At 73.7% G+C, this 21,858-nt stretch overlaps 1 protein-coding gene across 4 annotated transcripts in view; it reads left to right on the top strand.

Moving 5' to 3' along the window:
• LTBP4 (latent transforming growth factor beta binding protein 4) overlaps positions 1 to 21,858 on the top strand; it is a 45,656-nt gene that overhangs the window by 3,783 nt on the left and 20,015 nt on the right. For 2 of the 4 annotated variants that reach the window (XM_044988761.1, XM_044988756.1), the window contains exons 1-12: positions 4,933 to 5,279; positions 10,741 to 10,956; positions 12,288 to 12,520; positions 14,103 to 14,205; positions 14,913 to 14,987; positions 16,228 to 16,350; positions 17,050 to 17,214; positions 17,988 to 18,146; positions 19,582 to 19,686; positions 19,940 to 20,068; positions 20,172 to 20,297; positions 21,614 to 21,739. In XM_044988761.1, coding sequence (XP_044844696.1) covers positions 5,042 to 5,279; positions 10,741 to 10,956; positions 12,288 to 12,520; positions 14,103 to 14,205; positions 14,913 to 14,987; positions 16,228 to 16,350; positions 17,050 to 17,214; positions 17,988 to 18,146; positions 19,582 to 19,686; positions 19,940 to 20,068; positions 20,172 to 20,297; positions 21,614 to 21,739 — 1,798 coding nt within the window. In that variant the 5' untranslated portion in view covers positions 4,933 to 5,041. Of the gene's footprint in view, positions 1 to 959; positions 1,034 to 1,796; positions 2,020 to 3,426; positions 3,603 to 4,931; positions 5,280 to 10,740; positions 10,957 to 12,287; positions 12,521 to 14,102; positions 14,206 to 14,912; positions 14,988 to 16,227; positions 16,351 to 17,049; positions 17,215 to 17,987; positions 18,147 to 19,581; positions 19,687 to 19,939; positions 20,069 to 20,171; positions 20,298 to 21,613; positions 21,740 to 21,858 lie in introns of those variants that run through there. The other 2 variants (XM_044988759.1, XM_044988760.1) reach the window with 2 other exon arrangements.

Here is a 21,858-nt window from a genome sequence, read left to right as displayed (position 1 = left end):
CTGGGTTCTCTCCCTGGCTCTGGGAGAGGAGTGGGGGCTGGTGGTTGGGGGGGGGAGGGGCTAGGAGCCAGGACTCCTGGGTTCTCTCCCTGGCTCTGGGAGGGGAGTGGGGGCTGGTGGTTAGAGTGGGGGGGGCTGGGAGTCCAGACTCCTGGGTTCTCTCCCTGGCTCTGGGAGGGGAGTGGGGGCTTGGAGTCAGGGGAGGGGCTGGGAGCCAGGACTCCTGGGTTCTCTCCCTGGCTCTGGGGGGGGGGGAGTGGGGGCGGGTGGGGGGGGCTGGGAACCAGGACTCCTGGGTTCTCTCCCTGGCTCTGGGAGGGGAGTGGGGGCTGGTGGGGGGGGGGGGAGGGGCTGGGAGCCAGGACTCCTGGGTTCTCTCCCTGGCTCTGGGAGAGGAGTGGGGGCTGGTGGTTGGGGGGGGAGGGGCTGGGAGCCAGGACTCCTGGGTTCTCTCCCTGGCTCTGGGAGGGGAGTGGGGGTTGGGGGAGGGGGCTGTCCTTTCCCATTTGCCCTGTGGAATTGCCTCCTGCTGTCCCCCACCCCCCAGAGCCAGGGCACCCCCCCCCACCCCCGGCCGGTTGTGCTGCCCCCGGGGGGGGGGGGTCTGACCACGCCCCCCCTCAGTTTCACTCTAACTTGTGCTGGGGCCTTGGGGCCACGACCCCCCCCCCCGCGAGATGGGACCCAGCGTCTCCTGCAGCCCCAGGGTCTGGGTGAGAACCAGAGACCAGCTCCCCCCCCCCCCCCCCCCACGAGCCAGGACAGAACCCAGGAGTCCGGCCCCCCCCTCCCCACTGGGCGGACCCCCATTGATGGCCACCTCCTGGTCCTGTCAGCTGAGCAGCCCCAGCCCCCACTCCCCCATTGGCCCCCATGAGGCTGGGTGTGGGGGCCTTGCTGGGGGGGCTGGTCTGCCTGGCCGTGGGGTCCCCCCTCACCCCGCTCTGTCCCCTCTGCAGCCCCCCCCACGTGTGCGGCGGGACCTGCTGCCCCGGCTGGAGCCTGGCCCCCAAAACCCAGACGTGCACAAAAGGTACCGGGGGGGGGAGCTGGGATATGGGGGGGCAGGAACACGGAGTGGGGCCCCCGTCCCCAGGGCAATCGCTGAGGAATCGTGCCCCCCCCCAGTCTGTCTCATCCTGGCCCCGTCCTGCCCCCTCCCCCCCCGGTGTTGCTCCCAGTCTGGGCTGTAGGGGGCAGCAGACCCGCACCTGCAAGGCCCAGGGCTGGGGATGGGGGGGACTCCCGGGGGGAGCCTGGCCAGACCCCCCCTTCCCTCCCTCCACCCACATGCTTGGAGTCAGCATCAGCCTCCCCAGGCCAGGAGCGGGGACCCTGTGGAGGAAGCCGATCTGCCCCTGTCCTGGTTCAGGGCACAGCCCCCCGGGCCATGGGAAGGGGGGGGCTGTGGGGAGCAGGGGGGCCTGGGGCTGGGAAGTGGGGGGGGCTGGGGGCTGAGGCCGGGAAGTGGGGGGGAGCAGGGGGAACTGGGGGGCTGGGGTTGGGGGCGGGGCTGGGGGGCTGGGAAGTGAGGGGGGAGCTGGGGGGCGGGGCTGGGGGGCTGGGAAGTGGGGGGGGAGCTGGGGGCAGGGCTGGGGCTGGGAAATGGGGGGGCTGGGGGGCTGGTTCGGGATTGGGGGTTACTGGGGGAGGGAAGCAGCAGGGGCTGTGGGGAGGGAGGGTTGGGAATCGGGGGGAGCCACGGTTGGGGGGATGGGGCAGGGGGTCACTGGGGGGCATGTGGGTGGGGGAAGGGTAGGTCTCTCCCCCCCATGACCCCTCGTCTCTCCCCCCAGCCGTCTGCAGCCCGAAGTGCCGCAATGGGGGGCTGTGCCGGGAGCCCCAAGTCTGCACCTGCCGCCCAGGGTTCGCTGGCCACCGGTGTGAGCAGCTGGTGCCCCCTGACCCCAACCCGGGGCTCCCCCCAGGGCCCAGCCCCCGCCCGGCCAGCGCCTCCGCCCCGCGCCCCACAGGCCCCAGCGCCAGGAGAGCAGCGTCGGTGAACTGGCGGACGCTGACGTGAGTGAGGTGATGGGGGGGAGCGAGGGCCGTGGGGAGGGGGGTGATGGGGAGCGAGGGCCGTGGGGAGGGGGGTGATTGGGGGGCGAGGGCCATGGGGTGATGGGGGGCGAGGGCCATGGGGTGATGGGGGTGATGGGGGGGCGAGGGACGTGGGGTGATTGGGGGGAGCGAGGGCTGTGGGGAGGGGGGTGATGGGGGGGCGAGGGACGTGGGGTGATTGGGGGGAGCGAGGGCTGTGGGGAGGGGGGTGATGGGGGGCGAGGGCCATGGGGAGGGGGGTGATGGGGGGTGAGGGCCGTGGGGTGATGGGGGGTGACTGGGGGGGCTCTGTGGTTCTGATCTGTTCCTCTAAAATCTCTCTGCTAATTATTCCCTGAGCTCCGGCCGGGCCCCGTGGGGGCCCCCCCTTAGGCTGGCTGATTTTGGGTGCTCCAGGGCCCTGGGTTGGGGTACACGGGGGGCGGCTCTGAGTTCTTTGGGAGCAGGGGCAAGGCAGACTCCCTGCGAGCCCCCGACACCCCCCAGGAGACACAGCCCCCCAGGGGGAACCACAGGGGGAGCTACTGGCCGGGGGGGGGCGGCACCCCCAGAGTGGAGCCCCCCCGCCTGGGGCCTGTGGGGCGACGCTCCAGTCTCTCCGGCGGCAGCTCCGGGGCTATTTATAGACCTATTACAATTCTCTCCCTCCCAGACTGACCCCCCCCCCCGCGGCCGTTTATCACCCCCCCCCCCCGCCCGCTGCTGTCTGCCTCTGTTTGGTAGCAGACGCCGAGGACGGCAGGAGAGGGGGCCGGGAGGGGGCCAGCAGCATCGGGCCCCTGGCCTGCTCGGCCGACCCCGCTGGGGGGGTCTTACACCCCCCAGCCCCCCCCAGCTGCTGAGGTCTCCTGTGCTGTTCCCAGCCTTGGGGGCAGGGTCTGTCCCTCTGCAGGGGTCATGTTCCCATGCGGGGGCTGAGCCGTGTGATTTGGGGGGGCCGGGGCTAGCAGGGCACCCTGGGCTCACCCCCCCGGACCCCCGGCTGGGGGTGGGGGGGCTCCGGCGGTTCCCCGGCCCTGCCCACCCCGGCTGGCCAGGGCAGGAGACCAAGGAGCTGGAGGGGGGCGGGGGTTGGGGGGAAGGGGCTGAGGGGTCCCTGGGGGACAGGGGGTCCCGGGGGGGATCATTGGGTGGGGGAAGGGGCTGAGGGGGCACTGGGGGGCAGGAGGTCACTGAGGGTCGGTGGGTGGGGGAAGGGGCTGAGGGGGCACTGGGGGACAGAGGGTCCCGGGGGGGGTCATTGGGTGGGGGAAGGGGCTGAGGGGGCACTGGGGGGCAGGAGGTCACTAGGGGGTCAGAAGAGGTGGGGGCACAGGGAGGTCCCTGGGCGTGGTGCCCCTCACTCAGTGTCCCGCCCCCCCCCAGGCTGGCCGAGCTCCAGGCCGTGCTGCAGCGCCGGGCCGCCGGCCCCACGGACAAGATGGCGTCGGTGCTGGCCAAGCACCTGGAAGCCCAGCGGGGCAGGACAGCTCGCCCCATGCCCCCCCCCAGCACCCGGCCCCCCCAGAGGGGGCAGACCCTGCACCACAGCCCCCGGCCTGGTAAGGGGGCAGGGCGGAGGTGGGGGGTGGGCGGGGGAAGGGGTGGCCCCACCCGCCAGGTCCCTTCCCCCACCACTTGCCCCAGGCAGGTAGGTGCCCCCAGCCCCCCATTGGCAGGGAGGGGGCTCACTGGAGCCAGCTGCCCCATTGCCCCTCCCTCTTTGGCTCCCTGAGGAGGGGGCTCTGCCCCCCCCCCCGACCCTGGCAGCTGTAAGAAGCATTTAGCTAATTAACTGGCACTTTTCCCAGGGTCTGACATGGGAGAATGAAAGTTCAGCCGGGGGGGGCACCAGAGACACCCCCCTGGGACCCCCAGAGCCAAGGCAGAGCCCCACCCCTCTCGCTGCACAGGGGTCACTGGGATAGAGGCATGCGGGGAGCCCAGGGCCGGGCTAGCAGGGGCTGCGGGTCGGGAGTGAGGGGCACTGGCAGAGCTGGGGGGCAGGGCTGGGCTAGCAGGGGCTGCGGGTCGGGAGTGAGGGGCATCGGCAGGGCTGGGGGGGGCAGGGCTGGGCTGGCAGGGGCTGCGGGTCGGGAGTGAGGGGCACCGGCAGGGCTGGTGGGGGCAGGGCCGGGCTAGCAGGGGCTGCGGGTCGGGAGTGAGGGGCACCGGCAGGGCTGGGGGGGGCAGGGCCGGGCTAGCAGGGGCTGCGGGTCGGGAGTGAGGGGCACCGGCAGGGCTGGGCTAGCAGGGGCTGCGGGTTGGGAGTGAGGGGCACCAGCAGGGCTGGGGGGAGCCCAGGGCGTCTCCTGTTTCCCACTCAGTGGGTCCTGTGCAGGGTTGGGTGACCGGGGTGGGGAGGGGGCGTCAGGAGCTTGTGTGGGGGCATTGGTGAGGGGGGGCATCTGCGTCTCTGCTTTCCCCCCCCCCCCGACTTTGGCAGGAAAAGGTGACATCACAGCTGTCTCCATGGCAACTGGGCATGACATCATGGGTGAATTGTCCCTCTGGGGATGGCTCAGCTCCCCCCCCCCCCGGGAGACCTGGCCCCCAGCCTCTGCTCACGCTGCCCCCAGCCCAGTGCACAGCAGGGCCCCCTGCTCCCCCCAGCTCTGCCCTGGGTCCCGCAGGGGCTGGGGGGGTCACGGTCAGGTCACAGCCGTGGCTCTGTGTGTGTGTTGGGGGGGGGGAGACACGGCCGCTGGTGCCCGTGAGCTGGCACTAGTGAATGCGGGCGACACCCGTGAGCGCCTGGAGCCGGGCAGGGGCGGCAGGGCCCTGGGTGGGGCCGGGCGCCGGGCCGGGGGGGGTTAACGCAGCCGGCGGGGGCTGAGGTCCCTCACAAACATTGTTGCTGGCGCCCAGCCCAGCCCAGCTCCACGCGCTGCTTCCAATTAGCCGTCGGGACACTCGGTGCGGAGCCGGAGCCGGAGCCGGAGCCGGAGCCGCGCACCGTCGCTTCCTGCCTGCGCCGCCGGCCCCGGGGGCAGACGCAGGCATGGCCGGAGCCCTCGCCCGCCTGCTGCTGCCCGCGGCCCTGCTCCTGCTGCCCGCCCGCCTGCCCCCGCCCGCCGCCCAGGCCCCCGGCCAGCTGCGGGTGCTGTTCACGCCCACGGTGTGCCGCATGCACTGCGCCGGGCACCGCTGCACCCAGCGCTGCGAGCGGGGCAACGCCACCGTCCTGTACAGCGGGGAGCCCACCGGCCCCGCCACCCGCGCCACCGGCTTCCGTGTCTGTGAGTACCCGGGCGGTGCCCGGCTCCTCGCCGGCTGTGGGGGGCGCCGGCCCCGTCGCGCCGTGCCCGGCTGGCAGCCCCAGTCCTGCACCTGCCCCCGCCGGCTGGCGTCGGGGCGGGGGAGGGGGCGGTGTGGGGTTCCCAGCACTCCCCCCGCCCGGTCTCTGGCTGAGGGAGGGGCTGTGGGGTGCGTGGCAGGGAGCCGAGCTGCCCATCTCGCCCTGGACGCCATTTCTGTGGGGTAGGTGGGGCCGGGCTGCCCTCCCACTTGCCCCCTGTGCTCCTGGGGGGTTGCCCCCACCTCACCCCATCAGGCTGAGCTGGGGGTCAGACCCCCAGCCTGGGAGAACCAATGCCTCCTATACCGTCCCCGGGCACCCCCATGCTGTGGGGCAGGCCTGAGTGTCTGGTGCGCACCATGCCCCCCCCCGCCCCCAGCTCGGTCGCTCCTCGGCCCAGCACAGGGGGAGGGCTCGGGGGCTGGGGCTGAGGAGTTGCTGGCGGGTGGGGGCTGTCAGAGGTCAGGGCTGGCTGGCAGCTGGTGGGGGTCACAGCTGGATGTGGGAGCTGGCAGGGGACTGGGCTGGTTGGGGGGCTGGTGGGGGTCACAGCTGAATGTGGGGGGCTGGGGACTGGTGGGAGACAGGGCTGGCGGAGGGCTGGGCTGGGCTGGTCGGGGGGCTGGCTGGGAGGTTGGCAGGGGCTGGACTGTGGGCTGGGCTAGTTGGGGAGTTGGTCTAGTTCGGGGGCTGGCAGGGGCTGGGCTGGCTGGGGACTGGTTGGGGGGCTGAGCTGGTTGGGGGGTTGGCGGGGGGGCTGGTTGGGGGGCTGGGCTGGCGGGGGCTGGGCTGGTTGGGGGGGCTGGCGGGGGCTTGGGGGGTTGGCGGGGGGGCTGGTTGGGGGGCTGGCGGAGGCGGGGCTGGTGGGGGGGATGGCGGAGGCGGGGCTGGTGGGGGGGCTGGTTGGGGGGATGACGGGGGGGCTGGTTGGGGGGCTGGCGGAGGCTGGGCTGGCGGGGGCTGGTTGGGGGCTGGCGGCGGGGCTGGCGGGGCTGGGCTGGTTGGGGGGTTGGCGGAGGCGGGGCTGGCGGGGGGGCTGGCGGGGGGGCTGGCAGGGGCTGTAGGTTTCGCTCTGGCCGGGAACTGGGGGAGGCTTTCCCCTGCCTGTCCCAGCTGCTGCGGGTCCCACCCACGCTGCCCCATGAGCTCATCCCCAGCCCTCGCGTGTGACCCCCGCTCCCCCCAGCCCCGGGTGGGTGTGGGCCCCTCGTCCGGAGCCAGCTCCGCCCCGGCTCCACGGCTGGACCCACCCGAATTTCCGGGGGCGAAACCTGGGAATTTGGAGAATAAACAAGGGCCTCAGGCAAGGGAGTCCCAGTCCCGTCCTGGACGCCTGGGTTCTCTCCCGGCTCGGGGAGGGGAGCGGGGTCCAGCGGTTGCAGGGGGGGGAAGGGGGCTGGGCGCCAGAGCACCTGGGCTCTACCTTGAGTGAGGCCCTTCCCCTCCCGGTGCCTCAGTTTCCCCCAGCGTGGGGCTGAGCCGAGGCACCATGTCTCCAGCTGACATTACCCAGACGAGCCCCCACATGTCCCAGCGCTCAGGGCTGGGGGTGTCTGCCCAGCCTGGGCCCCGTCCCTGGGGGGCCCGGGGGAGGCAGCCCCCAGAAGCAGGAACCAAGCCCTTCCCGGCAGTGAGAGAATGAGCCACGGCCCGGACGCCTGGGTCCCCCGGGCCCCCTCTGGCCCCGCCCTGGCACGGCCCCTGCCAAGCGCCGGGCCCCCGAGACCCCGTCCTGCTGCGGGCGTTGGGCTTCGGCTGGACCCACAGCCACGCCCTGGGCAGGCACCGCCACCCCATAGGGACCAGCTGGCTGTGGGGCCGGCGGCAGGGCCCGCCCAGTCTGGGGACAACGGGGGGGGGGGGCAGGGCCCAGCGCCCTCCCTCCTCAGCTGTTCCCAGCTGCTGTGGCTGGCGGCGTCCCCCGGTGGGGGGCTCAGTCCTGGGCACCAGCCGCCCCCTCCCCCCGAGCTCATCCCCTCGCAGGCCCCGGGCAGAGCAGGGGGTGCAGGCAAAGCCCCCCAGTTCCCCCAGGAGGGCTCTGCCCCCTTCCCGGGAGGGGCTGGCTTACGCCCAGGGGGCCCCGTGCCAGGAGCTCCAAGGCTGCCTGACCCCCCCATCTCGGTTCCTGGCGTCCCCTCGGTCTGACCCCGTCCCAGCTGCTCAGCCCCCGCATGGGGCGGGGGAGGGGCACAGCTGGCTGGGCTGGGAACATCTGTGCATTGGGACCACGGCCAGGCTGGGGGGAGGCAGCTGGGGGGGCACTCGGCTGCCGTGGGTCCAGTGAGATGAGCCGCTGGGTCTCTGCCCGTCCCAGGCCTCCGGGGGCCTGGCTTAGCCGTTCCCACACGGGGAGCGGGGGTCCTGGTGGGACCTCGACCCGGCGGGGGGGGGGCAGCGGGGCTGGAGCTTTGGGTCCCTGGACGTCCCCCCAGCATGGACCCTCCGCGGCATCCTGCTCCGTGCCGGGGGAGGGGGGAATTGGGGTAACTGGCCCCAGCACCCTAAGGGTTAATGGCTGAATTGCGTTGGAGAAACATCTGGATCCAGCCAGCTCCCCCCCCCCCCAGCTGTGCCTTTGTGCTGGGACCCTGGAACAGCCAGACAAGGGCTGAGCCGCCTCCCTCCCGACCCGCAGCCCCCCTGCTCCCCCCCCAGCTCTGCCGGTGCCCCTCACTCCCGACCCGCAGCCCCCTACTCCCCCCCCCAGCTCTGCCGGTGCCCCTCACTCCCGACCCGCAGCCCCCTACTCCCCCTCCCAGCTCTGCCGGTGCCCCTCACTCCCGACCCGCAGCCCCCTACTCCCCCCCAGCTCTGCCGGTGCCCCTCACTCCCGACCCGCAGCCCCCTACTCCCCCCCCCAGCTCTGCCGGTGCCCCTCACCCCCGACCCGCAGCCCCCTACTACTCCCCCCTCCCAGCTCTGCCGGTGCCCCTCACTCCCGACCCGCAGCCCCCTACTCCCCCCCCAGCTCTGCCGGTGCCCCTCACTCCCGACCCGCAGCCCCCTACTCCCCCCCCAGCCCTGCCGGTGCCCCTCACTCCTGACCCGCAGCCCCCTACTCCCCCCCAGCTCTGCCGGTGCCCCTCACCCCCGACCCGCAGCCCCCCTACTCCCCCCCAGCTCTGCCGGTGCCCCTCACCCCCGACCCGCAGCCCCCCTACTCCCCCCCCAGCTCTGCCGGTGCCCCTCACCCCCGACCCGCCGCCCCCTACTCCCCCCCCAGCTCTGCCGGTGCCCCTCACTCCCGACCCGCAGCCCCCTACTCCCCCCCCAGCTCTGCCGGTGCCCCTCACCCCCGACCCGCAGCCCCCCTTCTCCCCCCCAGCTCTGCCGGTGCCCCTCACCCCCGACCCGCAGCCCCCCTGCTCCCCCCCAGCCCTGCCGGTGCCCCTCACCCCCGACCCGCAGCCCCCTACTCCCCCCCCAGCTCTGCCGGTGCCCTTCACCCCCGACCCGCAGCCCCCTACTCCCCCCCCAGCTCTGCCGGTGCCCCTCACTCCCGACCCGCAGCCCCCCTTCTCCCCCCCCAGCTCTGCTGGTGCCCCTCACTCCCGACCCGCAGCCCCCTACTCCCCCCCCAGCTCTGCCGGTGCCCCTCACCCCCGACCCGCAGCCCCCCTGCTCCCCCCCCCGCTCTGCCGGTGCCCCTCACTCCCGACCCGCAGCCCCCTACTCCCCCCCCAGCTCTGCCGGTGCCCCTCACTCCCGACCCGCAGCCCCCTACTCCCCCCCCCAGCTCTGCCGGTGCCCCTCACTCCCGACCCGCAGCCCCCTCCTCCCCCCCCAGCTCTGCCGGTGCCCCTCACTCCCGACCCGCAGCCCCCTACTCCCCCCCCAGCTCTGCCGGTGCCCCTGCCTCCCGACCCGCAGCCCCCTACTCCCCCCCCAGCCCTGCCGGTGCCCCTCACTCCTGACCCGCAGCCCCCCTACTCCCCCCCCAGCTCTGCCGGTGCCCCCCTCCCTCCCGACGCAGCCCCCCTACTCCCCCCCCAGCTCTGCCGGTGCCCCTCACTCCCGACCCCCCGCCCCCTACTCCCCCCCCGCCCTGCCGGTGCCCCTCCCTCCCGACCCGCAGCCCCCCCCTCCCCCCCCCAGCTCTGCCGGTGCCCCTCCCTCCCGACCCGCAGCCCCCTACTCCCCCCCCCAGTTCTGCCGGTGCCCCTCACTCCCGACCCGCAGCCCCCTACTCCCCCCCCCCAGCTCTGCCAGTGCCCCTCACTCCTGACCTGCAGCCACTGCTAGCCCAGCCCTGCCCCCCCCAGCCCTGCCGGTGCCTCTCACTCCCGACCCGCAGCCCCCTACTCCCCCCCAGCTCTGCCGGTGCCCCTCACTCCTGACCTGCAGCCCCCCCTTCTCCCCCCCAGCTCTGCCGGTTCCCCTCACTCCCGACCCGCAGCACCCCTGCTCCCCCCCCAGCCCTGCCGGTGCCCCTCACTCCCGACCCGCAGCCCCCTACTCCCCCCCAGCTCTGCCGGTGCCCCTCACTCCTGACCTGCAGCCCCTGCTAGCCCAGCCCTGCCCCCCCCAGCCCTGCCGGTGCCTCTCACTCCCGACCCGCAGCCCCCTACTCCCCCCCAGCTCTGCCGGTGCCCCTCACTCCCGACCCACAGCCCCCTACTCCCCGCCCAGCCCTGCCGGTGCCCCTAACTCCCGACCCGCAGCCCCCTACTCCCCCCCAGCCCTGCCGGTGCCTCTCACTCCCGACCCGCAGACCCCTACTCCCCCCCCGCTCTGCCGGTGCCCCTCACTCCCGACCCGCAGCCCCCCCGCTCCCCCCCCAGCTCTGCCGGTGCCCCTCACTCCCGACCCGCAGCCCCCTACTCCCCCCCCAGCTCTGCCAGTGCCCCTCACTCCCGACCCGCAGCCCCTGCTAGCCCAGCCCTGCCCCCCCAGCCCTGCCGGTGCCTCTCACTCCCGACCTGCAGCCCCCCTGCTCCCCGCCCAGCCCTGCCGGTGCCCCTAACTCCCGACCCGCAGCCCCCTACTCCCCCCCCAGCCCTGCCGGTGCCCCTCACCCCCGACCCGCAGCCCCCTACTCCCCGCCACAGCTCTGCCGGTGCCCCTCACTCCCGACCCGCAGCCCCCCTGTTCCCCCCCCAGCCCTGCCGGTGCCCCTCACCCCCGACCCGCAGCCCCGTGTGTGTAGCTCAGGTTCTGGGCTGGCCCAGCCCCATCTTTCGGGACGCGCTGGTTGAGCCAGACACAATCCAGGCCTGTCACGCAGCCCCCCACCGACGGCGCTTGGCTCCCACCCACCATGTGACACAACCAGAGCTCCCCAGCTGGCCCCTCCCACCACAGGAAGCCCTGGGAGGGGCACTGGGGGGGTCCCTGCCCTGCCCTGCAGCGCCCCTCGGGGGAGACGCCCCCGGGACCCCCTGACTTCTGCCTTTGCCTTGCAGTCCTGTGCCCCCTGCTCTGCCAGAACGGGGGGGTCTGCCTCAGGAAGGACCAGTGTCTCTGCCCCCCCAGCTTCACCGGCAAGTTCTGCCAGATCCCGGCCCCCCGGCCCCAGGTCCCGGCCCCAGGGCAGGAGGGCGACAGCCCGGGGGGGGCGCAGCCCCTCACCAAATCCATCTACACCCTGCCCCTCGCCAACCACCAGCAGGAGCGGGACGGTAAGGGGCCCGGGGGGGCTGGGCCGGGACCGATGGGGGGGAGGGGTCCTGCATCATGGGGGCTTCTCAGGGACTGGATCCATAGGCAACCTCATCCCCCCGGGGCGGCCTGGTCCCTGGTCCTGCCCCCATCCCCGGGCGCTGCCCCCCTCTGCCCCCATCCCCTGCCCCGGCACTGCCCCCCTCTGCCCCCATCCCCCGGCGCTGCCCCCCTCTGCCCCCATCCCCCGCCCCCAGCACTGCCCCCTGCCCCGGCGCTGCCCCCGCCCCAGCTCTGCCCCCCTCTGCCCCCATCCCCCGCCCCGGCGCTTCCCCCCCCTCTGCCCCCATCCCCCGGCGCTGCCCCCCTCTGCCCCCATCCCCCGCCCCCAGCACTGCCCCCTGCCCCGGCGCTGCCCCCGCCCCAGCTCTGCCCCCCTCTGCCCCCATCCCCCGCCCCGGCGCTTCCCCCCCCTCTGCCCCCATCCCCCGGCGCTGCCCCCCTCTGCCCCCATCCCCCGCCCCGCGCACTGCCCCCTGCCCCGGCGCTGCCCCCGCCCCAGCTCTGCCCCCCTCTGCCCCCATCCCCCGGCGCTGCCCCCCTCTGCCACCATCCCCCGCCCCGGCGCTGCCCCCATCCCCCGGCACTGCCCCTCTCTGCCCCCATCCCCCAGAACTGCCCCCATCCCCCGCCCCGGCGCTGCCCCCATCCCCCAGCACTGCCCCATCCCCCGCCCCGGCTCTGCCCCCCTCTGCCCCCATCCCCCGGCGCTGCCCCCCTCTGCCCCCATCCCCCGCCCCAGCGCTGCCCCCATCCCCCAGCACTGCTCCCCTCTGCCCCCATCCCCCGCCCCGGCTCTGCCCCCCTCTGCCCCCATCCCCCGCCCCGGCGCTGCCCCCATCCCCCAGCACTGCCCCATCCCCCGCCACTGCACTGCACCGCGCTGCCCCGATGCCCCGGCGCTGCCCCCCTCTGCCCCCATCCCCCGCCCCGGCGCTGCCCCCATCCCCCAGCACTGCCCCATCCCCCGCCCCGGCGCTGCCCCCCTCTGCCCCCATCCCCCGCCCCGGCGCTGCCCCCATCCCCCAGCACTGCCCCATCCCCCGCCCCGGCACTGCCCCCCTCTGCCCCCATCCCCCGGCGCTGCCCCCATCCCCCGCCCCGGCGCTGCCCCTGCCCTGGCACTGCCCCCCTCTGCCCCCATCCCCCGGCACTGCCCCCCTCTGCCCCCATCCCCCGGCGCTGCCCCCCTCTGCCCCCATCCCCCGCCCCCAGCACTGCCCCCCTCTGCCCCCATCCCCCGCCCCGGCGCTGCCCCCGCCCCCAGCACTGCCCCCCTCTGCCCCCTCAGGTGCCCTGTCCATGGTGAACGTGCACGTGCAGCACCCCCCCGAGGCCTCGGTGACCATCCACCAGGTGGAGCGGGTGAGCGAGCCCAGCAGCCCAGGGGAGCCGCCCGCCAACGCCCTCCCGCCCGCCCGCCCGGCCCTCTACAGCGTCCTGGCCCAGAGCAGCCCCCGGGCCAGCGGGTACGATGAGGACGCCGGCTATGGGTACTGCTTCCGGCAGCTCCACGCCGGAGAGGTAACGGGCAGGGGGAGCTGGGCACAGGCAGCCGTTTGTACGGAGCCTCACACCCACCCGTGGCCACGTGCGACGCTCACTGGCTGGCACTTGTGTGCACTGAGCGTGCCAGGCCGGCCAAACCCCACCATGCTCGTGTGACACAAAGACGCTCAATCACCCACATGTGCGTGATCCCCAGCACATGCTCTTCTGCCAGCCGATGCCCCGTTCGCACGCTCGGCGTGCAAACAGCCGTGCACCCCGGTACGTGCACTCTCGCCAGCCGATGCCTCGTTCGCACGCTCAGCGTGCAAATAGCCGTGCACCCCGGTACGTGCACTCCCGCCAGCCGATGCCCCGTTCGCACGCTCGGCGTGCAAACAGCCGTGCACCCCAGTACGTGCACTCCCACCAGCCGATGCCTCATTCGCACGCTCGGCGTGCAAACAGCCGTGCACCCCGGTACGTGCACTCCCGCCAGCCGATGCCTCATTCGCACGCTCGGCGTGCAAACAGCCCTGCACCCCGGTACGTGCACTCCCGCCAGCCGATGCCCCGTTCGCACGCTCAGCGTGCAAACAGCCCTGCACCCCGGTACGTGCACTCCCGCCAGCCGATGCCCCGTTCGCACGCTCGGCGTGCAAACAGCCGTGCACCCCGGTACGTGCACTCCCGCCAGCCGATGCCCCGTTCGCACGCTTGGCGTGCAAACAGCCCTGCACCCCGGTACGTGCACTCCCGCCAGCCGATGCCCCGTTCGCACGCTCGGCGTGCAAACAGCCCTGCACCCCGGTACGTGCACTCCCGCCAGCCGATGCCCCGTTCGCACGCTCGGCGTGCAAACAGCCCTGCACCCCGGTACGTGCACTCCCGCCAGCCGATGCCCCGTTCGCACGCTCGGCGTGCAAACAGCCCTGCACCCCGGTACGTGCACTCCCGCCAGCCGACGCCCCGTTCGCACGCTCGGCGTGCAAACAGCCCTGCACCCCGGTACGTGCACTCCCGCCAGCCGACGCCCCGTTCGCACGCTCGGCGTGCAAACAGCCGTGCACCCCGGTACGTGCACTCCCGCCAGCCGACGCCCCGTTCGCACGCTCGGCGTGCAAACAGCCGTGCACCCCGGTACGTGCACTCCCGCCAGCCGACGCCCCGTTCGCACGCTCGGCGTGCAAACAGCCGTGCACCCCGGTACGTGCACTCCCGCCAGCCGACGCCCCGTTCGCACGCTCGGCGTGCAAACAGCCGTGCACCCCGGTACGTGCACTCCCGCCAGCCGACGCCCCGTTCGCACGCTCGGCGTGCAAACAGCCGTGCACCCCGGTACGTGCACTCCCGCCAGCCGACGCCCCGTTCGCACGCTCGGCGTGCAAACAGCCGTGCACCCCGGTACGTGCACTCCCGCCAGCCGATGCCCCGTTCGCACGCTCGGCTGTGTGAATCGACGGGCGCTGGGCAGCAGCTGGGTACGATTCCAGCCACTCAGCCAGGAACGTCTCTGGCCGGGGGCTCCCAGGGTCCATGTCCAGGCCTGGACCCGCCCACCCCCCTCCAGGAAGACCCCCCCCAGCTGCCCGCGCTGACCCAGCCCCTTTCCCTGCAGTGTAGAGCAGCCCTGCCCGGCCTGCGGACCCAGGACATCTGCTGCCGCGGCGCCGGCGTCGCCTGGGGTGTCCACGAGTGTCTGCCCTGCGCCCCCCAGACAGGTGGGGCTGAGCCGTGGGGCGGGGGCAGTGAGGGGCTGAGCCGTGGGGCGGGGGCAGTGAGGGGCGGGGCTGGGGGCAGTGAGGGGCAGTGGTGGGGGCTGGGGGCAGTGAGGGGCTGGGGGCAGTGAGGGCTGGGGGCTGGGGGCAGTGAGGGGCGGGGCTGGGGGCTGGGGGCAGTGAGGGGCTGGGGCTGGGGGCTGGGATCAGTGAGGGGCGGGGGCGGGGCCGGGGCTGGGGGCAGTGAGGGGCTGGGGGCAGTGAGGGGTGGGGCTGGGGGCTGGGATCAGTGAGGGGCGGGGCTGGGGGCAGGGGCAGTGAGGGGCGGGGGCGGGGGCAGGGCTGGGGGCAGTGAGGGGTGGGGCTGGGGGCTGGGATCAGTGAGGGGCGGGGCTGGGGGCAGGGGCAGTGAGGGGCGGGGGCGGGGGCGGGGCTGGGGGCAGTGAGGGGCGGGGCTGGGGGCTGGGGGCAGTGAGGGGTGGGGGCTGGGGGCAGTGAGGGTGGGGGCTGGGGGCAGTGAGGGGCGGGGCTGGGGGCTGGGGGCAGTGAGGGGTGGGGGCTGGGGGCAGGGGAGGACCTGCCGGGGGCCCCCCCCTGGGGCAGTTGGGACACTGGGGGTGGAACGTGGAGCGTGGGTGGCCCTGGGGGGGGCAGTGGAGGGGGGGAGGGGAGAGGCATTCCTGGCTCTGAGCCCCACTCTCTCCCCACAGCGAATGCACCTGCCCTGGGGCAAGAGGCGGCCCCGTGCCCCAGAGGTTTCCAGCGGCTGAACGGCTCCTGCCAGGGTGAGTTGGGCCGAGCCCTGGGCTGGGGTGTGTCGCCCAGGGGGGCGTGTCCAGTGGGGGGGGGCTCAGGAGACCCAGCGTGACAAGCCCTTGGTTAATGAGGGAAGGGAAAGTCCCAGCAGTCCGGCTGGTCCAGCCCCCCGAGTCCCGGGCCAGGACCGTCTCCCGCAGCCCCCACAGAAGATCCCCCAAGGGCCCCACCTCTGACCTCTGTCCTTGTTCCCGGGTGTGCCGGAGCCGGGCGTGGGGCGGGCTGACCTGGGGGTGTGGTGGGGGAGCGTTACTGGGACTGTCTGCGTTGGTGCTGGATGGTGGTGGGATGTCAGGGGGTGACGTCACTTGAGGGATGATACTTGAGCGTAACCGGAGCCCAGGAGGGGGTTGGGGCAGGTGACGCCTTCAGCCCAGAAAACCGGACAAAGGCTGAAGGAGGGGCCGGGGGTGTGTCTGGGTGAGACGGCGGGAGGGGGTTTCAGTTTGGAGCTGGCTGGGGAGACGGGGGTGTGACGAACTGGGGCTGTTCTTAATGTTTCCTCTGAATACCGTGTGGGTGCCTCAGTTTCCCCTGTGCATTTCTTAAGTCTCCAGTGTGTATAAATGGCCGACACTCTGTATCCTGGCAACTAATGGCCGGGGCCCTTCCCCCCTGCCAGGGGATGCTGAAGGGGAACAAAGGGATCAGGTGAGCTCCTGGTACCTACAAGCCCGGCTGGGGACTGTGTCCTGTCAGCTAATAAACCTTCTGTGTTACTGGCTGGCTGAGAGTCCCGGTGAATCGCAGGAAGTGGGGGGTGCAGGGCCCTGACTCCCCCACACTCCGTGACACCAGGCAGACGTGGTCCCCTGGCCTCCTCCTAGCCCTTTGCCCCAGCGGGTCACACCCGGTTGCCTCTGTGCCCGGGGCAGCCCCCCCGAGTGCCACATGTCCGGGCCATTGGAGTGGCCGGTGTCTTCGTGGAGTCCCATGAGCATGGGGCCAGGACCCCCGCCTGGGTCTCTGCGAGGAGCCAACTGCCTTTTCCCATCCCCTCATTACTCATGCACCACGCAGGGGAAACTGAGGCACACACATCCTTCATCCAAAATATTTGAAAAATCCCCACTCAGCCACATATGGCACCAGCACTTCCCTCTCCCGGAAAGGGGCTGTGTGGGGCCAGCCCCCGGCCCCCCGTCTCTCTAGGGCACCAGAGCAGCCAGCTCCCTGGCCCTACTCTGACCCCCTCCCGTTTCTCCCCAGATGTGGACGAGTGCCGGGAGGGCGGGTTCTGCCAGAATGGGCTGTGCACCAACGCACCCGGCAGCTTCTCCTGCCTCTGCCACACAGGCTACATCCTCGACTCCTCCCGCAGCAGCTGCATCTGTGAGTGGGGGGGCACGGGGGAGGGGAGAGCTGCGGGGTGGGGAACAGGCCCCCAGGAGGCCCAAGGTGGGGGGCTGGATGGCTCAGGGGGTGGGGCACGGGCCGGGGGGCCGAAGGGGGGGCTGGCTCAGGGGGTGGGGCACGGGCCGTGTGGGGGCTGGCTAGGGAACGGGCCGGGGGGCCGAGGGCGGGGGCTGGCTGGCTCAGGGGGTGGAGCACGGGCCATGGGGGGGCTGGCTAGGGAACGGGCCGGGGGGCCGAGGGCGGGGGCTGGCTGGCTCAGGGGGTGGAGCACGGGCCATGGGGGGGCTGGCTAGGGAACGGGCCGGGGGGCCGAGGGCGGGGGCTGGCTGGCTCAGGGGGTGGGGCACGGGCCATGGGGGGGCTGGCTAGGGAACGGGCCGGGGGGCCGAGGGCGGGGGCTGGCTGGCTCAGGGGGTGGGGCACGGGCCGTGGGGGGCTGACTCGGGGGGCTGGGGAACGGGCCGGGGGGCCGAAGGGGGGGCTGGCTCAGGGGGTGGGGCACGGGCCATGGGGGGGCTGGCTAGGGAACGGGCCGGGGGGCCGAGGGCGGGGGCTGGCTGGCTCAGGGGGTGGGGCACGGGCCATGGGGGGGCTGGCTCAGGGCCCAGGGGCCCCCGGCAGCAGCTCCGTGGGGGGGCTCAGCGCCCGTCTGTCCCCGTGTCCGTCTGTCCCCAGCCCACCACGTGATCTCGGAGGCCAAGGGCTCCTGCTACCGGGTCCTGCGGGACGGCGCCTGCTCCCTGCCCACCCTGCGCAACATCACCAAGCAGATCTGCTGCTGCAGCCGCGTCGGCAAGGCCTGGGGCTGGGGCTGCGAGCGCTGCCCGCCCTTCGGCTCCGGTGAGCTCCGCCGGACGCCTGGGTTCTCTCCGGGCAGCGGGGGTGGGGAGCCAGGACGCCTGGGTTCTCTCCGGGCAGTGGGGGTGGGGAGCCAGGACGCCTGGGTTCTCTCTGGGCAGCGGGGGTGGGGAGCCAGGATGCCTGGGTTCTCTCCGGGCAGTGGGGGTGGGGAGCCAGGACGCCTGGGTTCTCTCTGGGCAGCGGGGGCTAGGGGTGGGGGTAGGGAGCCAGGACGCCGGGGTTCTCTCCTGGCAGTGGGAGTGAGGGGTTGGGGTGGGGAGCCAGGATGCCTCGGTTCTCTCCTGGTGCTGGGAGGGCAGTGGGGGCTGGTGGCGAGGGGTGGGGAGCCAGGACGCCTGGGTTCTCTCCTGGCAGTGGGAGTGAGGGGTGGGGGTAGGGAGCCAGGACGCCTGGGTTCTCTCCTGGTGCTGGGAGGGCAGTGGGGGCTGGTGGCGAGGGGTGGGGAGCCAGGACGCCTGGGTTCTCTCCTGGCAGTGGGAGTGAGGGGTGGGGGTAGGGAGCCAGGACGCCTGGGTTCTCTCCTGGTGCTGGGAGGGCAGTGGGGGCTGGTGGCGAGGGGTGGGGAGCCAGGACGCCTGGGTTCTCTCCTGGCAGTGGGAGTGAGGGGTGGGGGTAGGGAGCCAGGACGCCTGGGTTCTCTCCTGGTGCTGGGAGGGCAGTGGGGGCTGGTGGCGAGGGGTGGGGAGCCAGGACGCCTGGGTTCCCGCACAGCTGGGGGCTCCGGGCTCCTGACGCTGCCGCTTCCCGTGCAGATGGCTTCAAGGAGATCTGCCCAGCGGGTCCCGGCTACCACTTCTCCGCCTCCGACCTGCGCTACAACACCCGCTTCCTGGGCTCCGACCTGCCCCGCGTGCCCCTCAGCCGCCAGCATGGGGGGCGCACGGCCGCCCCACCCGCCCTGCCTGCCACGTGTGAGAGCTCCCCGGCCGCACCCCTCCTGTGCCGCACCCCTCCCCTGCCCGTCCCTGTTCCCCATCCACGTCCCCCCCACAGCACCCCCATCCGTGCCCCTCCCCCACCACCCCGTCCCTGTTCCCCATCCACGTCCCCCCCACAGCACCCCCATCCGTGCCCCTCCCCCGCCACCGCGTCCCTGTTCCCCATCCACGTCCCCCCCACAGCACTCCCATCCCTGCCCCTCCCGCACTGCGTCCCGTCACAGACTCCCAGTCGTGCCCACTCGGGGCCCCGTGCGGTCCGTGGGGGGGGCCCCTTTCAGTGCAACAGCCCTTCTCGGGGGGCCCCTCTCCCTCGGGGTCAGGCCCCTCCACCTCCCGGAGCCGCACCTCCCTGAGCCTCAGCGCGTCTGTCTCTGCCGTGGGCCCCTCAGGGAGTCCCCTCGCTCTGGGCCCCCGGGGCCTCCTCACCCCCGAAGGGGACGATGCCCCCCCGCCCCGCGCCCTGCTCTCTAGCCCGGAGCGACTCTCCCCCAGCGTAACACAGGAGGTTTATTGAGGGTTGAACCCAGCACAGGAAACTCTCCGGCCTCAGGCCTGGCCTCCCCCAGCCCAGCACATCCCAGTCCCCCTGCAGCCAGGGGGGCTCTGCCTGCTCCCCCCCTCCAGCCCCGAGCCCCCCTGCTCCCAGCTGGGCTCCGATACCCCCGGCCCCAAGCCCCTTCGTCCATTGGCTTCTCTCCAGGGACACAGAGTCGCCTGGGCCCCCTCTCCCCTCTTCTGTCCTCTGGCTGGAGCCGGCTGGTCAGGTCGTGGGGTCCTCTCCCCGCAGCCCATTGTCCCCCCACTGGCCAGAACCGGCTGCGACTCCTGAGCTGGGCCACCCGGTCACCAGGTCACCAGTCACTGGGGTCTCCATTGTCCAGGCCATTGGCCGGGGTCCCGAGTCCCTCGCTGGTCCTGTGTCCCAACAAACTCCCTCTCCCCTCCCCTCGTTAAACCAGTAACACCCGGGGACACTGAGTCCCACCCCCCCTGCACGCAACCCCCTGGGAAACACAGAAAACCCAAGAAACCCCCCCACTTCGTCACAGCCCCTCCCCCGCCAAGCCCCCCCACAGCACCCCCATCCGTGCCCCTCCCCCGCGTGTCTCCCCCCCGCCCCTGCCCATTCCCCCACCAAGCCCCCCCACAGCCCCCCCATCCACGTCACCCCATCTGTGCCCCTCCCCCGCTCTGCTCCCCCTCCTGCCCACCTGCAGCTCAGCCCCGTCCCTGGCAGGCCCCGCAGAGGGGTTGGCTGGGCCCGAGCCTGAGGCCCCCACCCTGGGGCAGGGGATGTGAAGGTTCCTGGGTGTCCCTCGGTCTCACCCTCCCCTCCCCCATACCCATGTTTGGGCCCAGCCCCTCCCCCCTTCCCATCCTCACCCCCCTCCTTGTCCCCCTGCAGCCCACTGGGGTGCCCAGCCCACGGCACCGGGGAGGCAGCGCCCTGCCCAGCCCCCCACAGCCCTGCCACCTAGCCCCAAAGCCGCCCCTGAGGGGCCAACCTCAGGTAGGGATTTGGTGGGGGTAGTAAAACGGTGGGGCAGGCTGGAGGGTGGAGACACTTGGGTGGGGGCACTGAGGGGTGGGGCACTGGGGGGTGAGGGGTGGGGCAGGGGGTGGGGGCGCTGGGGGGTGAGGGGTGGGGCAGGGGGTGGGGGCGCTGGGGGGTAGGGCGGGGGTGGGGGACCCCAGTGAGGGGTTTGGGGAGTGGGGGGGCGGCTGGCGGGGGGCAGACCCCAATCACCCCCCATTATCGGCAGAGCCCAGCAGCGTGTGTGAGCGGAACCCCGAGATCTGCGGCCCGGGGCGGTGCGGCCCCCGCCAAGGCGGCTACACCTGCCTCTGTCACCCCGGCTTCTGGCTCAGCACCCAGGGCACCCACTGCATCGGTGAGGGGGGCGGCGGGGGGTGGGGGGCTCGGCTGGGCCAGCGAGGGGCCCCTGCGTCCCCACGTGGCTCAGGGAACCGTCTCTCGGTGTCTGTCTGCGCCAGACATGGACGAGTGCCGGCAGCGCCCGCGCCCCTGCGCCAACGGGCGCTGTGAGAACACGGTGGGGAGCTTCCGCTGCGTCTGCGCCCCCGGCTACCGCGCTGCCCCGCCGGGCCCCGAGTGCCGAGGTGAGAGACGGGCGCGGGGGCCCCAGGGGAGTGGGCAGCCCCAGGGCAGCGGGTGCGGGGGTCCCAGGGCAGCGGGTGCGGGGGTCCCAGGGCAGCGGGCACTGGGCGGGGGGCCCCAGGGAAGTGGGCAGCCCCTGGGCAGCAGGTGTGGGGGGCCCCTGGGCAGCAGGTGCGGGGGCCCCAGGGCAGCGGGCGCGGGGGGGGCCCTGGGCAGCAGGCAGCGGGGAGTCCTAGGGCAGCGGGCGCAGGGGCCCCAGGGCAGTGGGGGGCCCCTGGGCAGCGGGCGCGGGGGGTCCTAGGGCAGCGGGCACTGGGTGGGGGGTCCTAGGGCAGCAGGCGCGGGGGGCCCCTGGGCACCAGGCACTGGGCGGGGGGCCCCTGGGCAGCGAGGGGCCCCAGGGCAGCGGGCACTGGGTGGGGGCCCCAGGGCAGCGGGCGCAGGGGGTCCTAGGGCAGCGGGCACTGGGTGGGGGGTCCTAGGGCAGCAGGCGCGGGGAGCCCCTGGGCACCAGGCACTGGGCGGGGGGCCCCTGGGCAGCGAGGGGCCCCAGGGCAGCGGGCACTGGGCGGGGGATCCCTGGGCAGCAGGCACTGGGCGGGGGGTCCCTGGGCAGCGAGGGCCCCAGGGCAGCGGGCACTGGGTGGGGGGGCCCTGGGCAGCGGGCGCGGGGGGCCCCTGGGCAGCGGGTGCGGGGGTCCCAGGGCAGCGGGGGGCCCCTGGGCAGCGGGCACTGGGTGGGGGGCCCCTGGGCAGCGGGCGCGGGGGCTCCAGGGCAGCGGGCACTGGGCGGGGGGCCCGGGGTCCTGCTGTCTGGGCTCTGCAGGGACGTGCGCCCGGCGCAGTCCCTGGCTGGCACCCGGCATGGGCAGCCCGTAGGGTCTCGGCCGTTCCGGGCAGCCGGAGCTCAGCCAGCCCAGAGCCAAGCCTATTGTCCAGGCCTGTCCGTCCGCCCGCCCGCTCTGCCCGCTCTCCTTCCTCAGGCCGAGGGGAGCCCACTCCCCCCCGTCTCCCGGCCGTCGGGCTCCAGCCGGGGCGACAGGCGGGTGGCCAGACCCTCCGGCTTGCTGGTCGCCAGCGTCCCGGTGGCTGGATCTGCCATTGTCTTCTCCTGCTCCATGGAGACGGGGGCGGCCAGAGCATGGACCTGCCCCTGCTAGGGAACAAGGCCGCAGAGGGGGGAAACTGAGGCACACACAAAGTATTACAAAAAATTCCCCCTTTGTCACCCCTAGGTCCTTGGGGCTGGGGGAGTGAGTCCCTGACACACACACCCCCCCCACTGACACTGCTCTTTCCTCCTCCCTGTGCCCTGCAGACATCGACGAGTGCGCCCAGAGCCCCCGCCCGTGCGCCCAGGGCCGTTGTGAGAACACGCCCGGCTCCTACCGCTGCGTCTGCCCCGCCGGGTACCGGCCCAACCCCCCTGGCACCAGCTGCGCCGGTAACACAGCACCTGGCAGGGAGCAGGGGGTCATGGGGGGCCGACGGGGGGCTGGGCAATGATATAGGTGTGATGCCACTTGGGAGGCCGCTGTGCCCTGGGGGCAGACGGGGCTGGGT

This window comes from Mauremys mutica, chromosome 15 (assembly GCF_020497125.1).
Source record: "Mauremys mutica isolate MM-2020 ecotype Southern chromosome 15, ASM2049712v1, whole genome shotgun sequence".
Classification (NCBI taxonomy): domain Eukaryota; kingdom Metazoa; phylum Chordata; order Testudines; family Geoemydidae; genus Mauremys; species Mauremys mutica.
Note: the sequence above shows the minus strand (reverse complement) of the source record. Positions and strands in the feature narration are given on the sequence as shown.